Source organism: Heteronotia binoei, chromosome 8 (genome assembly GCF_032191835.1).
Source record: "Heteronotia binoei isolate CCM8104 ecotype False Entrance Well chromosome 8, APGP_CSIRO_Hbin_v1, whole genome shotgun sequence".
Classification (NCBI taxonomy): domain Eukaryota; kingdom Metazoa; phylum Chordata; class Lepidosauria; order Squamata; family Gekkonidae; genus Heteronotia; species Heteronotia binoei.
Window position 1 is genome coordinate 93641352 of NC_083230.1, and position 23613 is coordinate 93664964.

Below are 23613 nucleotides of genomic sequence, written 5' to 3' on the forward strand. Positions count from 1 at the left end.
GCTGCTGCGATCTGGGGTGGGAAGGGACGAGGAGAAGCATCGGGGATCGGTGAGAAGGGAAGGGGCGAGGAGAAGCTGCTGGAATCGGGGCTGGGTGGGAAGGGCCGCCTTCCCCCCCCCCCCCCGCTTTCCGGATTTTTGGCGAGTGGGGGGAGGAGGCTCCAAATCAGTGGCCCCTGCCCAGGCGGGGGATTTGGGAAGCCTACTCCCTTCTAAAGCCATACATGCTCATGGCCATCCCTGTCTCCACTGGCAGTGAATTCCACAATTTAATCACTCATTGAATAAAGGAGTGCGAACTTCCTGTAGCTGCTCATTTTCTGGCTGATGACTAGGTCAGGCTGGTCTTCAATGGGAAAGCTTCTTCCTGCGTGGGAGGGATGTGAATATGGAGCCTAAATTAGTCCTTAAATAATAGTGTCTTGCCCAGAAACAGAGCACCCCGCAACTTCACCAATGTGATGACATGACTTCCATGTCACATCAGCGTGAATTCCTCCCCCTGCCACTGGCCAGCTGGGCAGATGCGAGCAGGAGCCCCAAAAAACAGGGGATTCCCTGCCACCCCCAGAGGGGGAATGACAACCCTGCTTCTCAGTGACACAAGTTCTCCAGGGTCTCATCACATGCTACCTGACCCTTGTTCAACTGGAGACACCAGGGACTGAAACCTAGGACCTCTACATGCAAAGCAAATGTTCTGTCCTGGACCCCCAGGTCTATTCAGGCCCAATTCCATATTTTGAGGTCCTGGAAGCAACCCCGTAGCCAGGATTTCAGACTTCAGGGGGCATAAACAAAAGCTGGGGGAACACTTAGCTGCCCCCTCCTCTGTGGGAGGCTAGGGGCTGCTCCTGGGTGCCCTCCTGCACGATCATTTAAATCTCCCAGGAGGTAGGGGGTGGCCTCAGCTTTTGCGGCCGGGGGAGGAATCAAATTGCACAGGAGGGCACCCAGGAGCAGCTGCCAGCCTCCCATATGATTTGAAGGGTTTGCTGATCAACTGAAGGTGCTGGAGAAGTAGTGGCTGCTCCTGGGAGTGCCTCTGGCCTAATTTTTCATCCTCACAATCCCTCAAGTGGTGACAGGGGTGGCGAGAGAGGGGAGGGAAGGTCGGGGCCCTGTGTAGGGGCACTCCAACAGGAAGTCAGAGACAGGGCCCCCACAGGCCCCTCCATGGCTACGGGCCTCCTGGGCAGAGAGTTCCCTTCCCACCCACTCATTCATATGTCTCACTACCTGCCTGTACATCCTTCCCCTGCCTTTGCTTGGAAACCCTCCTGCTGCCTAGGCTCACAGCCATCTGCACTGCCCACAGCCCTTCCCCTGATGGCACTGGGCAGTATGTGCAGCTGGGAGCATGAGTGGCAGAGCACTCACAACTGAGCAGGCAAGGAAAGGCTCAGCAGTTGTGGGCCCAGTCAGAAGCCTTGGACCCTAGCAGCTGCCCCAGCTGAGGGCATGCTGATGCCAACCCTATTCCTCTCCTTTGCTTCCTATTCAAACCTATTGAATGTTGTTAGTTGCCCTGAGTCTGCTTGCGGAGAGGGCAGGATAGAAATTTAAAGTGATAAATAATAAATAAATAAACAAACCAGCTTCCAAATTCATCCCAGAGCTATGTCCCTGTTGATACATTTGCAATAATAAAAAAGCCACAATATCTTATTATTATGAATGATAATAAAGCACATTTCTTTTTAAAAAGTCCTATCATAGCATAGATAGGGGCCTAGATCCCAGTTGTACCTTGTCGCCTCTGCTCCACATGACCTTTGGAGGTGGCTCTCCAGAGATGGGGATCTCAAGGCGCAACTTGGTTCCTGCTACAACCGTCACTGTATTATTCTCACCAAGCCCATCAAGGTGGATTTTAGGAGGATCTGTACAAGACACATAAGAATTCATGTTAGGGATTTCTGTGATGAGATGAATATTATAGAAGTGCACCGATCTGCACACACACAACTCAGACTCTAATCTAATTCAGAAAATTCTGTATGAAAACCTCCTCAGCTAGTGCATATATCTCTGATATTTAACCGCTTGGCCTTAAAAAAAAAAAAAGACCTACCTAATTACTTCTCCAAACTTTATTTGGCAAGCTCTCCATAAGGCTTTTGGTTTTCTTACATGCTGCCCTCATGAATACTGTAGATGCACCCTAAAACTGAATGCACCCTAGCTATGCATTACTTCATTTGTTGTGGAAAACTGCTTCAAATTTAAAACCCATTCACCCACCCATGTAGTGTATTTGGCCACTCCCAAATGTACTTTTTCATTTCCTCAGATGAATATTACAGCAAACAGACCTCACAGTCTCATCTGTGAGCCAGCTGCTAGCCAGGGCCAGCACCAGACTTCTTGGTGCCCTAGGCCCTGCCCCACCCTAGGGCAGACCTGGAAAGGCAAGGGAAGGGTGGGGCAGCAACCTGTGCACTCATCAGAGCCCACTTTTGCAAGACCTGGGAAGGTGAAAGCGGCCAGGTGGGGTGCGCTCTCCTCCGAGCCCACCTTCCCTTGCAAGGGAAGGTGGGCTCGGAGAAGGACTCAGACTGATGCCCTGCCTAGCTGCTTTCACCTTCCTGGGTGTGCGTCCTAGGCGATGCACCCTAGGCAGTCACCTACCTGGCCTATTCCCACACGCCAGCCCTGCTGCTAGCAGCAACATTCTCCCTTCTTTCACAAGAGGCATCCTGCTTGCTTTGCAGAGTAGAGACCAAGGTTTCCACACCAGCTAAATACATGCACACATATGGGTTAAAGCAGGACAAGAATCAGATCTCCCTGGGTCATCTAAAAGCAACTGAGGAGTAGGGTTGTTAGCTCTAGCTTGGGAAACTCCTGGTGATTTGGGAGTGCTGCTTGCAGAGGGCAGAGTTTGGGGAGGAGATATAGGATTGCCAATAACCCAGAATAGCAGGTGACTTCCCATTGCCACCTCCTGTTCCCTGCCATTGCTTGAATGAGAAGCAGGGGGTGAGGGTGATAGATGTTGCAAAGTCACTTCCAAGTTTCACCTGGAAATGATAACATGGCACTCTAGGAAGTCTCTTATCGTTACATTCTATTATTTTACTATAGGGTTTGAAGGAATTTCAGGCTGGTAACCATACTAGGAAGGGACCCAACTGTGCATAAATATGCCTACTTATGGGTAAACTGGGGAAGACTTTCCCCTGATAAAAGTAAAACATGTAGGTGATGGGAGGTAAACTTTTCCCACCATCTTACTGTGCTGAGTGCTTGGCTGTTTGACGTTTGAAGGTTAAACCATAGGGTTTTTGGCAATTCAGAGAGAGAGAGTTGCCATAGAGGGTTTCCCCCCCAAAAAACCCCATTCTGTCACTCACGGTCATCCCTCATGTCCCTGCCCCTTGGTTTCTTCCTGGTTGCCAGACCAGGCTTGGTAACCGTACCTCTAAATCAATAGTAGATAGCACACCAGAGGAAAAAAGAAACCTGGAAGTTACCTATAATATGTACTTTGCAGGGGATGCTGATATTATACGCTTCTGGAACAAACATATATTCACCATCATCATCAACAAGTGAACTATCAATAATTAGCCGGTGGATTCTGTGCAAAATCAAGATAGCAAAGTTACAGAAAACACAGTGTTGTTAGACTTATTGCAGCTATGAGATTAAAGCAACGTTTTGCAAGCAATTAATATACCTGAGAATGGTGTACGCTGCTTTTGATCCCCACTAGGGAGAAAGTTGGGGTGTAAATGGTCTGTCTTGCAAGAGTCACACATTATCCATCATGCAATGCTTCTGTTTCAAAGATATCACATTTAAACAGTCATACCGCATTACTTTGTTCCTGGGAAAATATGATTCTATTCTTGCTCTCATCAGCACTGGCCATTCCAGTTAGAAGCATTGAATGAATGCCATGGAATCTTTTGAATAGTGCCTGTAATATCACTGAGTATAAGCTAAGCCACCCTTCCCCCTTTCTGAAATATTATGAGTTTTTTAAACCTCCCCCCATGTGAGCAGAAATAGTTTGCTCTATACACAAGAACTTTTGAATGGGCTGTTATTTTACAGCAACCAGTTGTGCAAACCAAGCTGAAAATATTTGCCCCTTGATAAAAACACAATAGTTTCTCAGGTCAAAACCACAGATGCTGGAGATTGGTAATCCTAAAATGTATATTTCAGATGCAAAAATAGCCATGAGGAGAACAATATGGAACGAGAATATTAAGTTTGCCCTGGCACCATTTTTGTGATCAGAAATCTTGCCCAGCTTTAAGGCCCGGGAAAATGGGGGGAAAGACAGGCAATGCGGGTGCCTGTCTTCTTTCATCCCTGGATTTAAAGCATCCTGGCAGGGGGCATTCCTGATCATGAAAATGGCATGAAAACAAAGAGTTAAACCACCCCCTTTCCCACTCCTGGCCATATTCCTTCCATTGTAGTGACTTTTTCCAATCCCTTGAGCAATGTGGTTTTGGCAGTACATTGACCCCATGCATTTGTGCTTTAGTGTGCCTACCTTCCTTTGTGATACATCTTGATACGGTCACTTGGTTGGAGAAGCTGTCCATTTTTGTACCACTTTCCTTCTAAATTCTCAGAAATCTCACATTTCAGAGAAAGTTCTTTGCCAAGCCTTACTGTTTGGTCTTCCAACGGCTGCATGATCTTCAACGGCCTCACTATGGAAAAGAGAAATCAAGGCAATTGCAGCAGCAGTTTACAATTGGCAGAGAGTTGCTAACCATTTTGAACAGGAGTGTCATTGCAAGTTTGGGGCATAGGAAGCTACTGCATACATCCACATAGGTGCTCCTGCACCAGCTTTCCCCCTTCATCGCAATGTCTGAGTCATTTCCACACAGTTACTCCAATATATGGAAAGCAGGTAAGAACATGTAGGCCTTAACTCCTTCAGTAACTGGAAGGGTAGTTCATACTTGGTGGGCATCCTACAGAGTTTGGTCTGTTTACTGGACTGTTTTTATTTCTTTCTGATTACTTTTTATGATATTGTGCTTAATTTTATTGTGACAGCCAATGGCCACATACAATTAATCTCTTCTACAGAGATTCTACTTCTACAGAGCTTTTCACTAAAAGCAGGTCTCAGATTCAACAGGAGCTCACAGGAGCACAGCTCCTGGACCTTTCTGATGGTTCCCTCTCTTCCTCCCCACCTACCTTGTCCATTGAATAGTAGATGCAGCTGCATAATAATCCCTGGATTAGAATAGTGGGCACCCAGCCAGCCATGAGGAGCTTTGCCACACCCCCAGCAGCCCTTATTAACCTCTGGAGAAGCCCACACACCCTTTCTCCACTTCTTATGTGATTTTGGGTGGTGGGTACCTTGCTGGGTTTTTGACTGGGGGGGGGGGAGGTCCAAGAGAGCCCCAGGCAAGTGAGGCCTGCTTGGGCTGGCTGGATCTCTAACCAGCCCAAGCAGGCCTCACTAACCCGGGGCTCTCCTTTCTTGCATCGGGTTGCTTTTGGTGGGGGGGGCATATGCTAACGAGTTCTGCTAATGAGCTCTGCCACCTATTTTTCTACAAAACGACCCCTGACTAAAAGCAGGGTATATTAGCCACAATAGAAGTATCTATTAACTCCAAAAAAGGCAGAAGAGGAAACTTGCAAATATATTGTTCTTCAAAGAAATCAATACATTGTTCACATTTTCCAGTTGGGGCTTAGTAAGAACAAAGTGGCACTGGAGGTTGTGTTGTGAACGCATATTTTAAGTAAATCAAGAGGCTTCGGTGATTATATTGCAGTTGTTTGTATGTGTTCTTGTACAACTATGAGGGAGGGAGGGAAAATGTTGCTGGGGAACGTCTTGCACACCATCTCAGCAGTCGTTTTTTTGTTTCCTTCCTTCCTGTAGGTATAAGGGTGTGGCAACAAGTGCATGCTCTTGGGCATGAGGCAAAGGGCTGCGGCCAAAGGGCTTTTGGGCCTTTGCTCTTAGCCTGTGATTTGCAGTCTTTGTTTTCAAATAGGGTTGCCAAGTCCAATTCAAGAAATATCTGGGGACTTTGGGGGTGGAGCCAGGAGACATTAGGGGTGGAGCCAAGATCAAGGCTGTGACAAGCATAATTGAACTCCAAAGGGAGTTCTGGCCATCACATTTAAAGGGACGGCACACTTTTTCAATGCCTTCCTTCCATAGGAAATAATGAAGGATAGGGGCACCTTCTTTTGGGGCTCATAGAATTGGACCTCCTGGTCCAATCGTTTTGAAACTTGGGGGGTATTTTGGTATACGGAAATTTTGGTGCCTCTACCCAAAAGAACAGTCCCCCCCCCAGAGCCCCAGATACCCGTGGATCAATTCTCCATGATTTTCTATGGAAATAAATCTCCATAGGGAATAACAGAGTTCCCAGCAGACATTTCCCTCCCCTCCCCCCGCTTTCTGATGACCCTGAAGCGGGGGGAGGGCCTCCAAACTGGGGGATCTCCTGCCCCCACCTGGGGATTGGCAACCCTATTTTCAAATGAACCAGCCACTGAATCCGGGATGTAGCTTGGTGTTTTCTTTGTTTATCAGCTTCCTTATATTGTGTCTCCTCTACTTTTATAAGCTGCTCTGGGTCTCTCTGAAGTGGAAAGCAAGGTATAAATATTACAATAAGTAAGCTGAAAAGGCATGCTTCACTCACAGTCAACTTTTAGCTTAGCAGCAGATTGCCCTCCAGTTGTCATCACTGAATAAGTGGCATTGTCACCCTTGGTAGCTTCATTGATGATCAGGGTGTGTTTTTTACCTTCAACCTTCACCTTGTATCGAGATTTGCTATCAAGGGGCAGTTCCACGCCATTTTTAAACCTGATCAAGGATAATGGAAAAAAGATTGTCTTGATTGTACCACTACTAAGCCCACCCCAGACTGGAAAAAAGCTGTTTATGGACTGAAAATATATAATAGACTGTTAATCATGAAGTAAAACTTCTAAAAAATCTTTCAGCAATTTAAGTTCTTGCTAGGAGAATATACGTTATTGCTGCCACAATATTTTTCTAATTTTTACATATAGGAAAATTCAGTTTGGAGTTTTCTTCAGATTAATGTGTGTGATCATAAATCTCACAAGATAGTTTCAGAGGGTAGCTGTGTTGGTCTTCAGTAGAACGGCTGGACTTAAGAGAAGATGTTATGTATGTGGACTCAAGGGAAGACTTTGGTGTTTCCGCCTGGCTCATTGGAGCCATACGGACTGAGTTTGGGGACTTGGGAACAAAGGGCTGTAGGATTCAAACCCCCACAACCCAGGACCAATCACAAGCCTCCGCCAGTTTGAATGACCCAATAACATGCTTGTGTGGGAACCCAGAGATGTATATAAGTTCAGCCCGTGGGCCCCAACACCAGTCTTGTATTGTAAACTTTCACTATGTGATTCCTATTAAAGAGCTTGTTATCACTTACTCCAAGACTCTGTCATGCAGAGAACTCACTGTATTATAGTGGTGATGAGGATGGGATCTGGATGAGCGAGGTCCAGGGCACCCCAGCACCTCCAAGCACACCGAGCTCCAGCGCCACCGCACAACAGGCACCACCGCCCAGCCGGATCATGGCCGCCGCGTCCGGATCGCAAAACTCCATTCTGAAGTTCAACATGGTACAGCCCGAGGCATGGGAGGCCTGGGTCAAAAGACTCAAGTACCACCTCGTGGCACAGCGAATCAAGGAGGATGAACATGAAATCAAAAAGGCCATCCTGCTGAGCAACTGTGGCATCGCCACGCTACAGCTAGCAGAGGGCTTGGTCGCACCAGAGACGCTTGAGGCTCAAGGTGTCTTCCTTCGACAAGATCATTGAGGCGCTGACTGGCCATTTTGTCCTGAAGCCTTCTCTTCTCCCCCAGAAGCTACAGTTCCTCGACAGCTTCCAGGAGCTGAACGAGACCGTAACGACCTTCCTAGAGACCGTAACGACCTTGCGAGACTTGGGCAGGAAGGTGGAGTATGGCACACAATTGGAGGAGAACCTGCTCATGAAGTTCACTCACGGGAAGGTACGTCGGAAAATCACGACGGAATCAAAGCCAACCTTGGAGAAAGCCCTACAAATAGGATGCACATAAAGAAAAGGCCTGCCGCCCAGTGACCAGTGCCCACCAGCTGTGACCGGCCGCAGAATCAGACGACTCAGACAGGGACGAGGCTTCAAGCGGCATCAGGCGACCCAACAAAATCCTAGGCCGTGAGCAACAGAATTGACCACCCCCAAGACCTGTGCCAGCTGTGGGGAGCCACACGAGCGGCGCACATGCAAGTTTAGGCGCACTGCAAGTTTAGGAGCCACACATGCGGGAAGGCCAAGGAAAACTTCCTCACCAACAGAATGGCCGCCGCCATGAGGTCGCACTAGTGGACGACATCCAGTCACTCACTACTTCGGTAACCCAGATATGCCAGTTGTCCATTCCCTCCCCGGATAAATACTATGTGACTGTATTCAAGGAAGCTAAGCCCTGCAAAATGGAGGCAGACTCCGGGGTGGGCCAAACGGTCATTTTGGCCCGCACGTTCAGGGAGATGTGCCCCCAGGGGGAAGCTCAATTAAAACCAACCTCATTCCTTATCCAGGACTTTCAAAAGTGGGAGGTTACAGTCCAGGGAGTGGGCCTGGTCCACGTTAGGTATGGAAAGTTCAAGGGCGAGCTCCCCCTCATCATGGTGGAGGGCGATCTGTGCAGCCTTCTAGGTTGGTCCTGGTTCCAGGCACTGGGCATCCAAGTGACGGGGATCCATTACACCCCCATTCAAAAGGACTTTCAAAGGGTGTGCAAAGAGTTCCCCACGGTTTTCGATGGAACTCTGGGGACATACACTGGGGCCCCTATAGCCTTACAACTAGACCCCAATGTGCAGCCCATACGGCTGAAGGGCAGGCAGGTGCCACTAGCTCTCAGGCCCAAGATCGAAGAGGAGCTGGACCGCCTCGTGGCCCAAGGGGTTCTGGAACCAGTCACTAATGCAAAGTGGGAGACTCCCATAGTAACCCCAATTAAACCCAATGGCAGCATACGCATCTGCGCTGACTATAAATGCACGATAAATAAGGTATTGCAAGGCGATGCATACCCCGTTCCAGTGGTGAGCCATGTGTTAGCATCCCTAGTGGGAGCAAAAATCTTTGGGAAACTGGATTTGGCACAAGCATACCAACAGCTCCCTGTGGACGCAGCCACAGCAGAAGCGCAAACTATCGTAAAGCACCGGGGGGGCCTTCAAAGTTAGATGCTTGCAGTTTGAGGTCAGCGTGGCTCCGGGACTATTTCAGAGCTTAATGGATTCCTTTCTTAAAGGCATCTCTGGGGTACAGCCGTTCTTCGACGATGTGCTGATTGCGGCAGCCACCGAAGACGAATTTGGCGACCGCCTCCAAATGGTGTTACGGCGTTTTGAGGGGGCAGGGTTAAAGGTAAAATGGGAAAAATGTGTATTGGGGGTGCCTACCATAGATTTTCTGGGGTGAATGGTGGACGCGAGCGGCATTCATCTGGCCCAGGACAAAATAAAGGCCATTTGTGATGCGCCGACTCCCACCAACAAGGCTGAGTTACAAACATTCTTGAGAATTCTCAATTTCTACCATGCCTTCCTTTCCCACAAGGCGGCGGTAGCACAGCACTTATACAGACTGCTGGACAAAAGGGCACCGTGGGCTTGGGGTCATTGGCAAGCTGCTGCTTCCCAGGCATTAAAAGACATTTTGACTTCTAATAGCTTGCTGGCGCACTTTGATGAGCGGCTACCCGTCGTGCTCGCATGTGATGCCTTGCCTTACGGGGTCGGCGCCGTGTTGGCCCACAGGCTGCCGGATGGTCACGAGGTTCTAGTAGCATATTATTCCAGGACATTACAGAAACCAGAGCAAAACTACACTCAGATAGACAAAGAGGGCCTGGCTATCGTGGCAGGGGTAAAAAAATTCCACGTATACCTGTAAGGCCAGCCATTCACTATCTTGATGGACCACAAGCCCCTGCTGGGCCTGTTCGCTCCTGACCGACAGACGTCCCAAATGCTTTCACCGTGGGTGTTGAGGTGGTCCATCTTCCTGGCGGGTTACCTGTATGACCTTAAGTACCGCCCTGGGAAAGCAATGGGTCACGCTGATGCTCTGAGCCGCCTGCCGCTGCCCTCCATGGACCCAGACCCGGCATTCCAGATTATGTCAATCGAAGCCCTCCCGGACCGCCCAGTGCACACAAAGGACATTGCCCGCTGCTCTTTCAAGGACAAAACTCTCTCCCGAGTTCTGAATTGGGTGTGGAGGGGGTAGCCAGAAGGATACGTGGGCTTGGAATTCTCTACATTTGCGTCCCGCCAGGACGAACTGTCTGTGCATAAAGGGTGCCTGTCGTGGGGAAGTAGGGTGGTGGTGCCCCCAGTACTGTGGCAGCGAGTCCTAACAGTGCTGCACGAAACCCATTCAGGAATTGTACGCATTAAATAGCTGGCCCGCAGCTATGTATGGTGGCCAGGAATTGACGACACCATTGAATCCTGGGTGGCTCGATGTCAGCCATGCCAGGAGACTCGTCCGGTGCTGCCCCGTGCCCTGGCCCAACAGTGGGAGTCCACTCGCAACCCCTGGTCCCGTCTGCACCTCGACTTCGCGGGGCCCTTCCAGGAGCATATATTCTTCCTTATTGTGGACTCCTACTCCAAATGGCTAGAGGTAGTGTCAGTGGCCTCCACCTCTTCTCAGGAAGCATTAGGGGCGCTACGCAGGGTATTCGCCACACATGGCCTCCCTGACACATTAGTATCGGCTAATGGGATGGCCTTCACCTCGGCCGAGTTTAAGGATTTCTGTGGCCAAAATTTAATAAAACACATAAGGTCAGCCCCCTTTCACCCAGCCACAAATGGCCAAGTGGAAAGAATGGTGTGGGCTATGAAGGAAACGCTCTGCCGAATCATATATGGGGAATGGGAAGCATGCCTCGCTGAGTGCCTCTTAGTGCAGCATTCCACCCCCAGTACGGTCACCGGCCGCAGCTCAGCAGAGCTTCTCATGGGTCGGCAGCTGACAACCCTCCTGGATCGCATGCATCCGGACCACGTGCCCAACCTGCAAGAGCTACCAGAGGCAGTCCAGGCCCCCTGGGGGTTCGACACAGGGGACTTAGTGTTTGCCAAAAACTTCGGGGGGGGGGGGAGGCCAGCATGGATACCAGTGCAAGTATCCCGAGTACTAGGGGCCGTCATGTACGAAGTCACCTCAGAGGGGGGATTCACAATAAGGCAACACATTGATCAAATACGTGTGCAAGAGGAGCCCAGGGGAAATTATGAGAATGCAACCTCCACGGCTCCTGCTCGGGGCGAAACAACCCCTGAGCTGGAGGAAGCAGAAGAGACAACAGCTACACCCATGCCAGAACAAACGGACCACTATCAGCGTCAGAAACCTTGGAGGACCCAGTCCAGCTGGCGGATTCCCCCTCGGCACCAGGGCCTCCGCCAGCAATGCCTGAAGAAGAAACCGCATCGCCGCCAACCCATGGGCTCAGGCAGTCAATGTGAAAACACCAAAAGCCCGTGTACCTAAAAGACTATGTCCACTAGGGGCTTGCAAACTAATGGGGGAGGGATGTTATGTATGTGGACTCAAGGGAAGACTTTGTTGTTTCCGCCTGGCTCACTGGAGCCATACGGACTGAGCTTGGGGACTTGGGAACAAAGGGCTGTAGGATTCAAACCCCGCTGGTTTGAATGACCCAATAACATGCTTGTTCGGGAATCCAGAGATGTATATAAGTTTTGCCCGTGGGCCCCAACACCAGTCTTGTATTGTAACCTTTCACTATGTGATTCCTATTAAAGAGCTTGTTATCACTTACTCCGAAACTCTGCCATGCATAGAACCCACTATATTATAGAAGAATTGCAGAAGAAAAATAACTGCAGATTTATATCCCGCCCTTCCCTCTGAATCAGAGACTCAGAGCAGCTTACAATCTCCCATATCTTCTCCCCCCACAACAGACACCCTGTTGGGTGGGTGGGGGGAGAAGAAGAAGAAGATGATATTGGATTTATATCCCAGCCTCCACTGCAAATCTCAGAGTGGCTCACAATCTCCTTTATCTTCCTCCCCCACAACAGGCACCCTGTGAGGTAGGTGGGGCTGAGAGAGCTCTCCCAGAAGCTGCCCTTTCGAGAACAACTCTATGAGAGCTATGGCTGGCCCAAGGCCATTCCAGCAGCTGCAAGTGAAGGAGTGGGGAATCAAACCTGGTTTTCACAAAAGAGTCCATACACTTAACCACTATACCCCACTCTTCACTAACTTAAGGAGTCTCAGAGTGGCATACCATTTCCTTTACTTTTGCCTCCCCACAACAGACACCCTGTGAAGTAGGGGGGCTGAGAGAGCTGTCCCACTGAGCCACAGCCTCTCCCCAACCATTGCAATAAAAACAAAACACATATCATTTCTATAACAAAAAGCAACAAAAGGATTCATAATGAGTTGAGAACTTTTCGACATCAGAATCCCCATTTTTACATACAAAATATATGAGAACAATTTTTTGAAATAAAATATTTATCTTTTGATAGTGTTAACTGGAATGTTCATTTCTCCTTTAATGTCTGCTTCAAATTTTGGCTATGCCAATTATTAATACTTAACAGGGCTTCTTTTGAGCAGGAACGCTCAGGAACGCAGTTCCAGCTGGCTTGGCATCAGGGGTGTGTGGTCTAATATGCAAATAAGTTCCTGCTGGGCTTTTTCTACCAAAAAAGCCCTGATACTTAATATTACTTTGGTATTATATCATTCACCCCCCCCCCCCCGTTGTTCCACTAGTGTGAATGAGATTTCGTCACATCTAAACTTTGATAGATCAGGGCCAAAATATTTATTTTAAAAGGATGTAAATGACATACCATTTCACATTTGCATCATCTTCAGAAACTTCGACTGACAATTCTACTTTGTCTCCAATATAGCCATTGGTATCTTCCAGACCTTTTGTCACCATTACTGGAGGCTCTAAAAGAAGAGGACGTCGTAACAATATTAAGAACAAGGGGAAAAATCTGGTTGAATTTTAATGTCTAATTAATTTTAATGTCTAATCTTAAGCATCTTGCTTAGAATCAGTAAAACAATGTTTCCACACAATAACTGGAAGAATAAAGCTATCTGGCACTCCTACAGTCCATTGAATGGGCAAAGAAGAAGACAGAATTGAGTAAAAATTAGTCTATGATGAGTCACAGCTTCTGAGAATCTGGAACTGTGCTGACACTACTCAGATTGCTAGAAGAGCAGCAGACATCACGTAGATAGGGAAGGTGAGCAGAGTACCTTCATCCTCCCCCTTACCTTTATTTCAATCTATATTAGCACTTATTATTACCATCTCCTGCTTCTGCATCCCAGTATAAAAACAGCTTATGTATGAAAAAAACAATGCAACTTATTTAGTAGCACAGACCCCTTTTTGATGCATAAGTAGCAAAGTGTCAGTCAGATGGATGGTCTGTGTTAGAGAGGCCAGGTTGCTGTGAATCAGCTATTTTCCAACTGCAGCAGGGGTAACATCAAAGCTGATGAGAAGTCTGAATTGGGGGGGGGGGTGCAAGTTCCATCTCCTCCTGGGTCCTTATCAGTTCAGTGATAATGCTGCCACTACAGGGCTTGGAATGAATATAACAGGAGGCCTGCCTTCTCCTTTGCCCTGAAGTTATGGGAGGTACCCAAAGGACAACACACCTCTTAAGTATGATGTGCTCAGAAATACATTGCCCTTCTAGACTAGGAAGAAACACCACAAGCCATGATCTGTGAAAAGAGATTGGCTCTTTACACAAACATGCAATAATAAATTCAAAGTTCAAACCTAAATTTCCATTTTGCTAGTACATGACATTAACATGATTTGCACAAAATTTTAATTAACAGTCTGGGTCCTTAACCATAAACTTATGGAGCAGAGGTACGTTTGTGGCTATTAGCCACAAGGTACAGATGGCACTCTATGTCTGGGGCAGTGATGCTCTGTCTTCTTGGTGCTTGGGAGGCAACATTAGAAGGGCTTCTGCCCCCGCTGATGGATCTCCTGAAAGCATCTGATTTTTGGCTAATGTGTGACACAGAGTTCTGGACTGGATGGGCCCTTAGCCTGATCTAGCATGGCTTCTCTTATGTTCTTAAAGCATGTGAAGACAACATCCTTCAATTGTTTTCATCTTTGAATTATATATGCCAGGTTTTTAAAAAAGAGATCCATAATTATGGGGTTGCTACTATGAGTGGCATCAGTGGGGAATCTGTGGAATATATTGCTATTACCTCTTACAAACAGCTCAGTAGAGCATTTTTCGTCACCAGCGGTCACATGATAACGAGCATCATCCGTCAGCATGCAGTTGTTGATAAATAAGATCCTTTCATTACCTTTATGCTCAAAAATATATCTGGTGGGAACGACATAAAAAGAATAGATTGGAATCATTAGCAGACTTGTTAGTAACACACATTAATCTTCGACATACTCATCAAAGCAGGGAAACCTTAAGGGAATCTGCTTCACTGAAAGATTGTTATAACTTATTACTGGGGGGGGGGGGCTGCAAAAGCAAACTTCAAGAAGGCCGAATAGTCCCTGAAACCCTAGAGCAGTGAAGCTGGAAATAACTTGTAACACAACCCGAAGCTTCATCCAGGCACTCTTGACATTTTTCTTAACATACAATAATAGCTGGAGTAAAGGAGCCAACATTACTGGTAGGCCAGATGGCTCAAGGGATAGGTAATGGGATATGGAGCCTTTCACCTTGAGGTCACTGGTTCACATTTGTTTCAGGTCAGTAATGACCAAAACTCATTAGCATCTAACAGCTGTTCTGTGGACTGAAAGACACAAGGTGGGGCATTCAGTTCAGCTGGCTTCTTGAAAGAATATAAGACCTCAGAGAAGGCAATGTTCACAGGCACTCTCCTGGATCCAGAGCAGGGCTTTTTTTTTTGTAGCAGGAACTCATTTGCATATTAGGCCACACACCCCTGATGTAGCTAATTTCCCAAGAGCTTACAGTGCTCTTCTTACAGGGCCTACTGCAAACTTTTGGAGGATTGGCTACATCAGGGTGGTGTAGTCTAATATGCAAAGGAGTTTCTGCTACAAAAAAAGCCTTGCTCCAGACGAACAACTTCTCCTTATTTTGTGGCTTTTCTGGCACTCCTTTCTTCTCCCTTGCAGAGGTTCTGACCTAGGCAGGGTTCCATTGGCAGGGTCACCACCACCCAGTAGGCCAGGTAGGCAGCCACCTAGGGTGCCACCAGGCAGAGGGCGCCCCCCTCCCTATGTGTGCCCCACCACCCTGGTGCCCCTTACCCCCCGTCACTGCACTTGCCCTTGCCGCCGCCCTCCTCTGCCTTGTTGTCCAGCCTGGCGGCTTGCCAGGAGTGCTGCAGGCAGGGGGCAGCAGTGGGGAAGATGTTGAGCAGGGGCAATGCAGTGGCGGGTGCACTCAGAGGCGCTCGGAGAACACAGTGGAGCAGAATTCTGGCATCTCTTCATGGAAACAAAATTCTTAAAAAATGTTTAAAATATGAGGGTACCCATGTGTTTCTCCTTCATTTCTCTCTTGAGAGTTCCAGCACTTCTTTTTCCAGGAAAAAAAAAGCCCTGGTTATGTTTGTTACAAACTACTCCTCCTAGGATCTTTTTCTTCAGGAGTCATATTTCGGACATTTGCAAGCACAAAACAAGCAGCTGCTCTCTACATCAAAGCTTTGTTGTTTTTTTAAAAAAAATGGTGAGAAGAATCTGAATTATGAAATAGAATCCAAATAGAATCTGAATAGATTTCTTGACCTTTACTTGTCTTAATCGTTTAGCCTTATCAGAGGTGAGTTTAGGCTCAAGCTAAAGCAAACTACAGTTTATGGAAGGAGTGTCAAACATGTGGCCAAATTAGGCCTCTGGAGGGCTCCTATCAGGCCCCCAAGCAACTGGCTGTCATCTGCTTCCTTCTCCCTCTCTCTTGCTTCCTTCTGCATAAAAGCTTGCTTTGCAAGGCTTGCTCAATCACACAGGAGCTACAGAACAAAATCTCTATTTTCTCCATTGGCAGAGGCGCCTCCCTTTCAGAGGAAGGGGAGGGAGGCATAGCTTGCTTTGTCAGGATCTCTTTCAATCACACAGCAGAGCTACTGAGGCAAGCCTCTTTCCTTCTATTGGCTGAGGCTCCTCCCCCTGCTGGTCCCCTGGGTAAGGAAGGAAAGAGGCAGAGCTTCCTTTGCCCAGTTCCCTGTATCCCATGGAAGAAATACAAAGTAAATAACTTTGAGACCAATGTTTTAAGCATGTTTTAAGTTTATATCTCTGCTATCTAATCTTAAATAAGTACACACATGGCCCAGCCTGACAAGGTCTCATTTATGTCAGATCTGTCCCTCATAACAAAGGAGTTCGACACCCCTGGTTTATGGCCTCAAATTATGAGGTGCCGCTAAATACAAAAACATTATTGAAAATTATTATATTGTTTTGATAATGCTATGCGGCCTCTTAAACCTGACATAGCAGAGGAACTCAGCATAACTGGGACCTGAACTTTACACAGCAGTTAAGAACTCAGCAGAATCCAACTTCCAGGCCCATCATGATGGCTTCCTGTGACAAGGAGCTGCAGAAACACAGGCTCACTGCCCTATCTGCAGAAATTTAGGTTCACTGAGCCATTCTGTGGCTAAAGTTGCTAACAGCCAGGTGGTGGCTGGAGATCTCCCAATTACAACTGTTCTCCAGGCAACAGAAATCAGTTCACCTGGAGAAAATGGCCATTTTGTAAGGTGGACTCCATGGTATTATACCACATTAAAGTCCTTCCACTCCCCAAACCCCATTCTCTTCAGACTCCACCCCCAAAATCTCCAAGTATTTCTTAATCAGGAGTAGGGTTGCCAAGTACAATTCAAGAAATATCTGGGGACTTTGGGGGAGGAGCCAATAGCAAGGTTGTGACAAGCATAATTGAACAGGGAGTTCTGATAGGGTTGCCAAGTCTGACTCAGAAAATATCTGGGAACTTTGGGGATGGAGCCAGGAGTCATTCACATTCCCTAAAATAAATAAGTAAAAAAACAGCAATGCAGTTCCCCTGAATAGTCTTCATTTCTTCACCCCAACCAGCTGCACCTCCTCTGTACTCTCCCTCTCTTTCTTTCTCTCTCTCTCTCACACACAGAGTAGCCAGAACAAACAGTTTGCAATCCCACACTTGTGTGGTCTCACTAGGGCAACTTACTCACAAGTTGCTGAAGTTCCAAATTCTATAGAATAACACTAGGCAACTAATGGTTCTACTTTACCTTTTCCTGTGCAAACAGCCTCTGAGAAGATTATAAAACCAACACAGTTCCTGGGCTCCTTCTCTTCCACCAGGCATGTTGTTCTGCAGGCTCGCCCCACCCCCAGCCTGGTCTAAGATTTAAAGGCACATTCATCTTTCTAGAAAAAAAAGCAGTTCTTCCCCCTGCCAGCCAGCTGACTGGGGGCGGGAAGAAGCCTGCAAAAGCAGGGGAACACCTGCTGGGACCTGGGGATTGGCAAGCCTAATCAGGAGCTGGCAACCCTATCTGTGAGACAGGATTTGGTCTTATAAGCTGCAGAAATCACACCTCTGTAGGCCTGTCCTCTAAACCCATTCTGTGAGGAATCTGGCATGGCAGCCTGAAATGGCCCTATGGAGGACTTGTTTGTCCTGTTGATAAAACTTATTTATAATAACTCATCAGAAATAGGATATCCATAAAGGAAATGACCATCTTTGGTTTCGCTCCTCAGCCTCTGTTTGTCAGAAATACATTGCCTCTGAATAATCTGGCTTCATGGTTATGGTTGCCTGGCCTATTCTCCTTGAAACAGTAATCTACTTTTTTGTTTTATAATGTTATAAGAATGAAATAAGAAAGATTTAAAACATTTTTCACATTTGATTTCATCAACATACTTACTTTCCACTTGGTCGTATTTCTTGGCCATTTTTATACCATTTTAGTTCCACAGTTGGATCAGCCAGCTCCACCACAAACCTGACTCTACCTCCCTTATCTACTTGATATGCAGGATCCAAAATCTTAGCAAAAGCTGTCGGGTAATTTTAAAAAAAGGTTGGGGGAGAAAAGTAGAAAAAGAAATACATGGAAAAAGTTTGTTTTCATATAATCAATCAATCAATCATCAGGAACCTCTGTTAACACTAGCATTAAATTATTGGTCAATTATGAATCTCTTGCTCCCTTCACACAACACATAATTAACTTGTGGAAGGCATTGGCACAGTATACTAGGGGTGGCCAAACTGCAGCTCAGGAGCCACATGTGGCTCTTTCACACATATTGTGTGGCTCTCGAAGCCCTCACAGCCCCGTCGACCAGCTTGGAGAAGGCATTTGTCCCTTTAAATCACTTCTCCAAGCCAAGCCAGCCAGCCTTGAGACAGATAGCTCTATCCTTGTACCTTTCTACCCAGGGGTTGAAAGAGTGGAGGAAAGTCTCAGACCTGCCTTCAGGAGATGGGGTGGTAGACAAGCCTCTTTCCCCAGGTTCTTGGGGCCTCTTAGCTCCAGGGGAACAAGAGACAGTGATGTTAGACAATGACATGCAAGCTCCTAGAGTGTCATAATGCCACTTCAGAATACAAACAAGGAATGTCAATGCCACATGTCATCACAGGAGATTACTCCCCACCCCCAAAAGGCTCCCTAATGCTAGCAACTCCACTTTCTACCCCACGACATCTATTAACTATGTCTAGGCCATCCAATATCAGGGGGTGGGTGCAGACTTCACTCCTAAGTGGATAGGATGAATATCAATAATTTATTTTGAGGCCAGAAAATAAAGGCATGGACTCAAGGATACTATTGGGTTGAGGCCTAAATTTTCCCCTTGATGCCTGTATCTGGAGCAAGACAAGTTATGCCCCCTTTAAATTAAACCCTGGTGTATAACCTGTTTACTTTGTCCCATGGAACTCAGTGGAAGGCACCACACACCTACCTGCATCCTTAAACTCCTCTCCTTCACCATTGTAAGTCATGCTAAGAGAGTGTGACAAAAGATGGATGGATGGACATAAGAATGATGAAATTGCTTTATGTCTCAGTATAAATTCAATTTATATTGCAACATAAAGTGATTTCACTATCTTATGTCTTATGTCTGTCCGTCCACCTTTTGTGCAATACTAAAATGTCTACTAAAAAACCAGTAGATACCACAGAAGTTGTGACAGCTGAACATCTGGAAGAGTGTCAGCAAGTATAATTTTTCAAAGTTGCAAGAATCCATATTTTCCAAAACTCTTTATATGGCTGTGCTGTTTAAAAGAACAAGCAGTTCTCTCATTAGAGTTGTTCACCATCGGAGGAACACTTTCTGTATGCAAGATGCTTTTTGGAAGGAATTCCTTTTGGTTTCCTGGACAAATCTGTGGGAGTTTTCTGTTGCTTTCATACCTGCACTCTTCTTTTCTTCTCTGCGTGTGCGTTTCAGACGTTTCAGCATACCCCTCAGATCAGTGATCCCATACTGAAACGCAATTTTCTCATAGTCATTGGGATTGGCATTCTTCAGAAGCTCCCACACATCTATATCAGGTTCTTCTGGCTCTTGTTTAACCTCCCTAGTAGAGAAAGGAATGTAGCACAAGTTAGTGAAATAAAATAGGCAAATGAGTATCAAATCCAAAGAAAGCTAAATTGAAACTCTTTTAGTGAAGCCTAGTGATTTAACTCAAAGGCTTAAGAATGGGTCTGAGCCAATGTGATTGGTTGCCAGTCAGACATCATTATAGTAGAAATGAAGGAGGTGTACTTACCCTTGTCGTCAATGAGTAACATTTTTACAGGTCTTGAGTTAGCTTTTTGAGTTCAAAAGAGCTTCTGTAAGGTTTCACGTGAAAGAAACTGGAGTTCTGCATCAGTCTATTGTTTTTCCGTGTGTATGATTCAACTGATGAGAAAGAAAACTGCAACATGTGCTTTGAAACAGATAATTGCTAGGGCCTGCTCCAACAGTGAGTGATCAACAGCAAAAGACATTAATATCTGTTGAATCTGGCCTTAACCAGTGGCAAATTGGAGCCATTCCAGAAGCTGATTGTTAAAGAAGTCTAATTGCTGATGGGTATATGTTCACTGTCTCAAACAAAAAAAAAGGCGGGGGGTGGAGTTGTAACTGTCCACAACAGTGAGTGTATACACCAAGGCATCTGTCTCAGACAAGTGAGTGGATTTCTTTTTCCTTACCACAAAGGAATTTTTGAAAGCAATTTTTACCTCATGGTGAAGTACATAGGGAGGGGAGGACTTAACGGATATTCACCACATGAATCCTCCTGACTATTAACTCAGAGAGATTTTTAAAGGCTGTCAACATGTGACAATGAAAATCAATCTGTACTGAACTTCCAGAAGGCTGCCTTCCTATGTGACTTCTCCAGAAAAAAATAATCTTGAAGAATAGAGAAAGTAGCCAAATTAATCCCTCCTAAGATGTGTTGCTTAGGTTAATTTTTACCATGGTGGTTTACCTGTCATGTTCTCATGATAATGATGTCCTGGAGATCTGTCCAAAAATTGTTACCTCAGATCTCAACATGTGATCATACATTCAGAAGTAATGGCCATAACATGGAGAATAATAGGCAAAACTCTCTTTGTTGTGAATTCACCATAGGTACACCGAAAGCAAGCATGAGTATGTGATTTTTATGTATGTGACTTTTATTGCATGACTTTTTATTGAAAATGTTATGCTTACAGTTTATAAAGATTGGCTACTTACTGCAAAACACTGCTGTTTCAGTGAGATTCCACCTTCCCAGAGATTAGGTCAAAATAAAGATATTCAGAAGCTGACACACATTAAGAGGACATATTCTCATTTTAATTGGCTGATCATCCTAGCAGTGGCAACAACTCTCAATCATGACAACAGGTATGCACATCATCAACATGAACCAATATGAGAATATGTCCCTTAACATTAGATTGCAGTTGAGAATAAAGTGAATCCTGATTTTCAACCCATTAGGGAAATACTCTTCTGGCCTCTTCATTTACTTTGTTCAATTGAAGAACTCCTTGACCAAACAAACTTTCTATGGAGGATGAAATGATTATTCTTGAGTGGAGAATGGGCATGTAACTTGATTCTTTTTAAAGGCAGTACAGCATAGGATGTGAATCCTTTTGGATTTTACTCAAGTTCCTATGTTGCTTAAAATACTCCAGTTGTTTTACACTTACTAGAATGTTAACTTGTTTATCTTTTGCCAAAACAGATCATTAGTTTGTTCCAGCAATCTAAAAGCCCCTCAAACTGTCATCAAAATGAAAGCCTGCTATCAGCCATTAAGATTTTTGTTCACAAGACGTTAGGCTGAGCCCTTTTCTGAAACCTATTGTCTCAGGGAGAGATGAAATTTGGCTTATTTCCAAGTTTCCTCAACTCAGAGGTTCCCATTGCATTCCCAGCTTATTTGAATGGCTCCTAGTGATCTGATGCATGAGATGTCCTCAACATGCTGGAATGCAATGCATATAAATCTGATATATTTCCATGTAAATTTAATTCTGCCCCACTGAAGTTTGTGATGAAGTGTGTGGTTTTTGTCAATTCCACTGTTACCAACATGAAATTTGGAAACAGTCAGAATATATATTTATATTAAGATCTTTCCTAAAATAAATATACTTGTTAAAAAACACTTTCATTCCATTGAGCACTGAAATATAAAAAACTGAAAATAACTAGAAACATAAATGATTGAAGTGCTCCTACATAAAGCCTGTAAGTGATAAATACGTAAAACTTAACTGGTTTCTGAAGACAGATGACAGAAATCTATCCTAGTACACACAAAGTACTCTAAATCTTGGAGATGAAATGGTAATTATTAACAAAATAATAGTCACCAGATTGCTTTGAAAGTCTGATTTGCCCATTATCCAAACAAGAGATGTTTCTGTAGATCTATGTGTACACATATATATACGCATAAGAATAAAATTAATGTAGCAATCACAGGTATAATTCCACAAGACCACAGAGTTCACTAAAAATCTTTCAACACATGAGTTATATGTTAGTAGGAAATTATAAAAAATTCAACTATCACAAACATATCTTTCATATACTAGTAGTAATATGAACACCCCTAGGAACTTATCAAACCAAGAATCCTACATAGGGAAGAGAACATAGCGTCCTGGTGAGAATGAAATGGAATTCAAAGTGAGTGTATATCTGCAGTAGTTAGCCGGGTCAACTACCAGCCTTCTCTGCAGGTTGTTACTGGTTAAATTCCTGAGAAAGGGTTTGACTCTACCTCATATCAGGGCCAAAGTAAAAAGTAAAAAGAGTTCAGTCCAGGTTTCTCAGACCCAACTTTGTCTCCTTGCAGCTAAACAGCAGCTTGGGTGCCATCTGTTTATAAACAAATCAGAGGCTAATAATAATTACTACTACTACTACTACTACTACTATTATTATTATTATTATTATTATTATTATTATTATTATTATTATTATTATTATTATTATTATTATTATTATTATTATTATTATTATTATTATATCGCCTCACCCTGGCCAATGCCGGACTCTAGGTAAACTGTGATGTGCTGGGAACTGTGATGTGAGGGAAGGAGGGGCTGTTGTCTCCTCCCAACACACACATGCCATTTTCCTAGCCTAAACAGGCACTGAAGAGAGTTATTGCCCTCATCTTAGCTGCTCCACATGCTTTATTCTGAGACCAGGTTCCCAGGACTCTGTAACAAATGTAATGTCTAGTTTGGTTCTCAGTGGTTTATGAATGGTCTAATCAGTGAACTTTTGTCCGTCTCAAAAGTGCCTCAAGTTATCTCAGTAAACAAGTTTTGGTCTAGAATCTTAATGAGAATAAAAACACTTGTGTTTGATAATGACAATTGTTAATTCTAGAGATATCGCCCCAGAAGAACTGCTCCTGGACCATCATGAGTTTTGGATGTTTGAAAGGGTTCTTGTTTATTTCTTTACCTACTTCACATACACCCAGTTTTTCTCCCAGTGGCTTACTGCATTCTCCCCTTCCTCATTTTATTCTTACTACAGTGCTGACTCTTATGGGTAATTTCCCAGTGGGGCAGTCTTAGCCAAGTGGAATCTGGGGCAGTCTGGTGAGCCCTGAGCACCTATGGTCCCAGCTCCCAAGCAAAGGGAAAGGAGGAAGAGCAGACATGCTCCTGCCCTTGCTTTCATCCTTCCCGCAGTTCTTGTGTAGCTGGCTCAGTGCCAGCAAGGACAATATGCACTCATCCTCTATGGCACATGGGCAGCAGGCAGCCAGCTCAGTGGTCACCAAACATGTCTGCCCTCTTCAGGACCCAGGCAGCAGCTGGTCAGCTTGGCAGACATCACTTGTGCCTGGTTCCTTCACGGCTTGGGCAGCAGCTGGCCTGGCAGCTACTGCACATGCCCAACCCATCCGGGATTCAGTCATTAGCTTGCTTGGTGGTAGCCACTGTGCATACCCGCCAGTCCTTTCTTGAACCCGGGGTGGTTCCAGTGGGATGTGG

The 23613-nt window shown here is 45.6% G+C and overlaps 1 protein-coding gene across 12 annotated transcripts in view; it reads right to left on the reverse strand.

The window, feature by feature from the left end:
- MYBPC1 (myosin binding protein C1) overlaps positions 1 to 23613 on the reverse strand; it is a 120850-nt gene that overhangs the window by 37254 nt on the left and 59983 nt on the right. For all 12 annotated transcript variants that reach the window (XM_060245631.1, XM_060245632.1, XM_060245625.1 and 9 more), the window contains 8 exons: positions 19504 to 19670; positions 17998 to 18130; positions 14326 to 14450; positions 12915 to 13020; positions 6660 to 6826; positions 4514 to 4676; positions 3477 to 3583; positions 1750 to 1883 (listed from right to left, as the gene is read on the reverse strand). In XM_060245631.1, the coding sequence (XP_060101614.1) occupies positions 1750 to 1883; positions 3477 to 3583; positions 4514 to 4676; positions 6660 to 6826; positions 12915 to 13020; positions 14326 to 14450; positions 17998 to 18130; positions 19504 to 19670 (1102 nt within the window). The remainder of the gene's footprint in view (positions 1 to 1749; positions 1884 to 3476; positions 3584 to 4513; positions 4677 to 6659; positions 6827 to 12914; positions 13021 to 14325; positions 14451 to 17997; positions 18131 to 19503; positions 19671 to 23613) is intronic.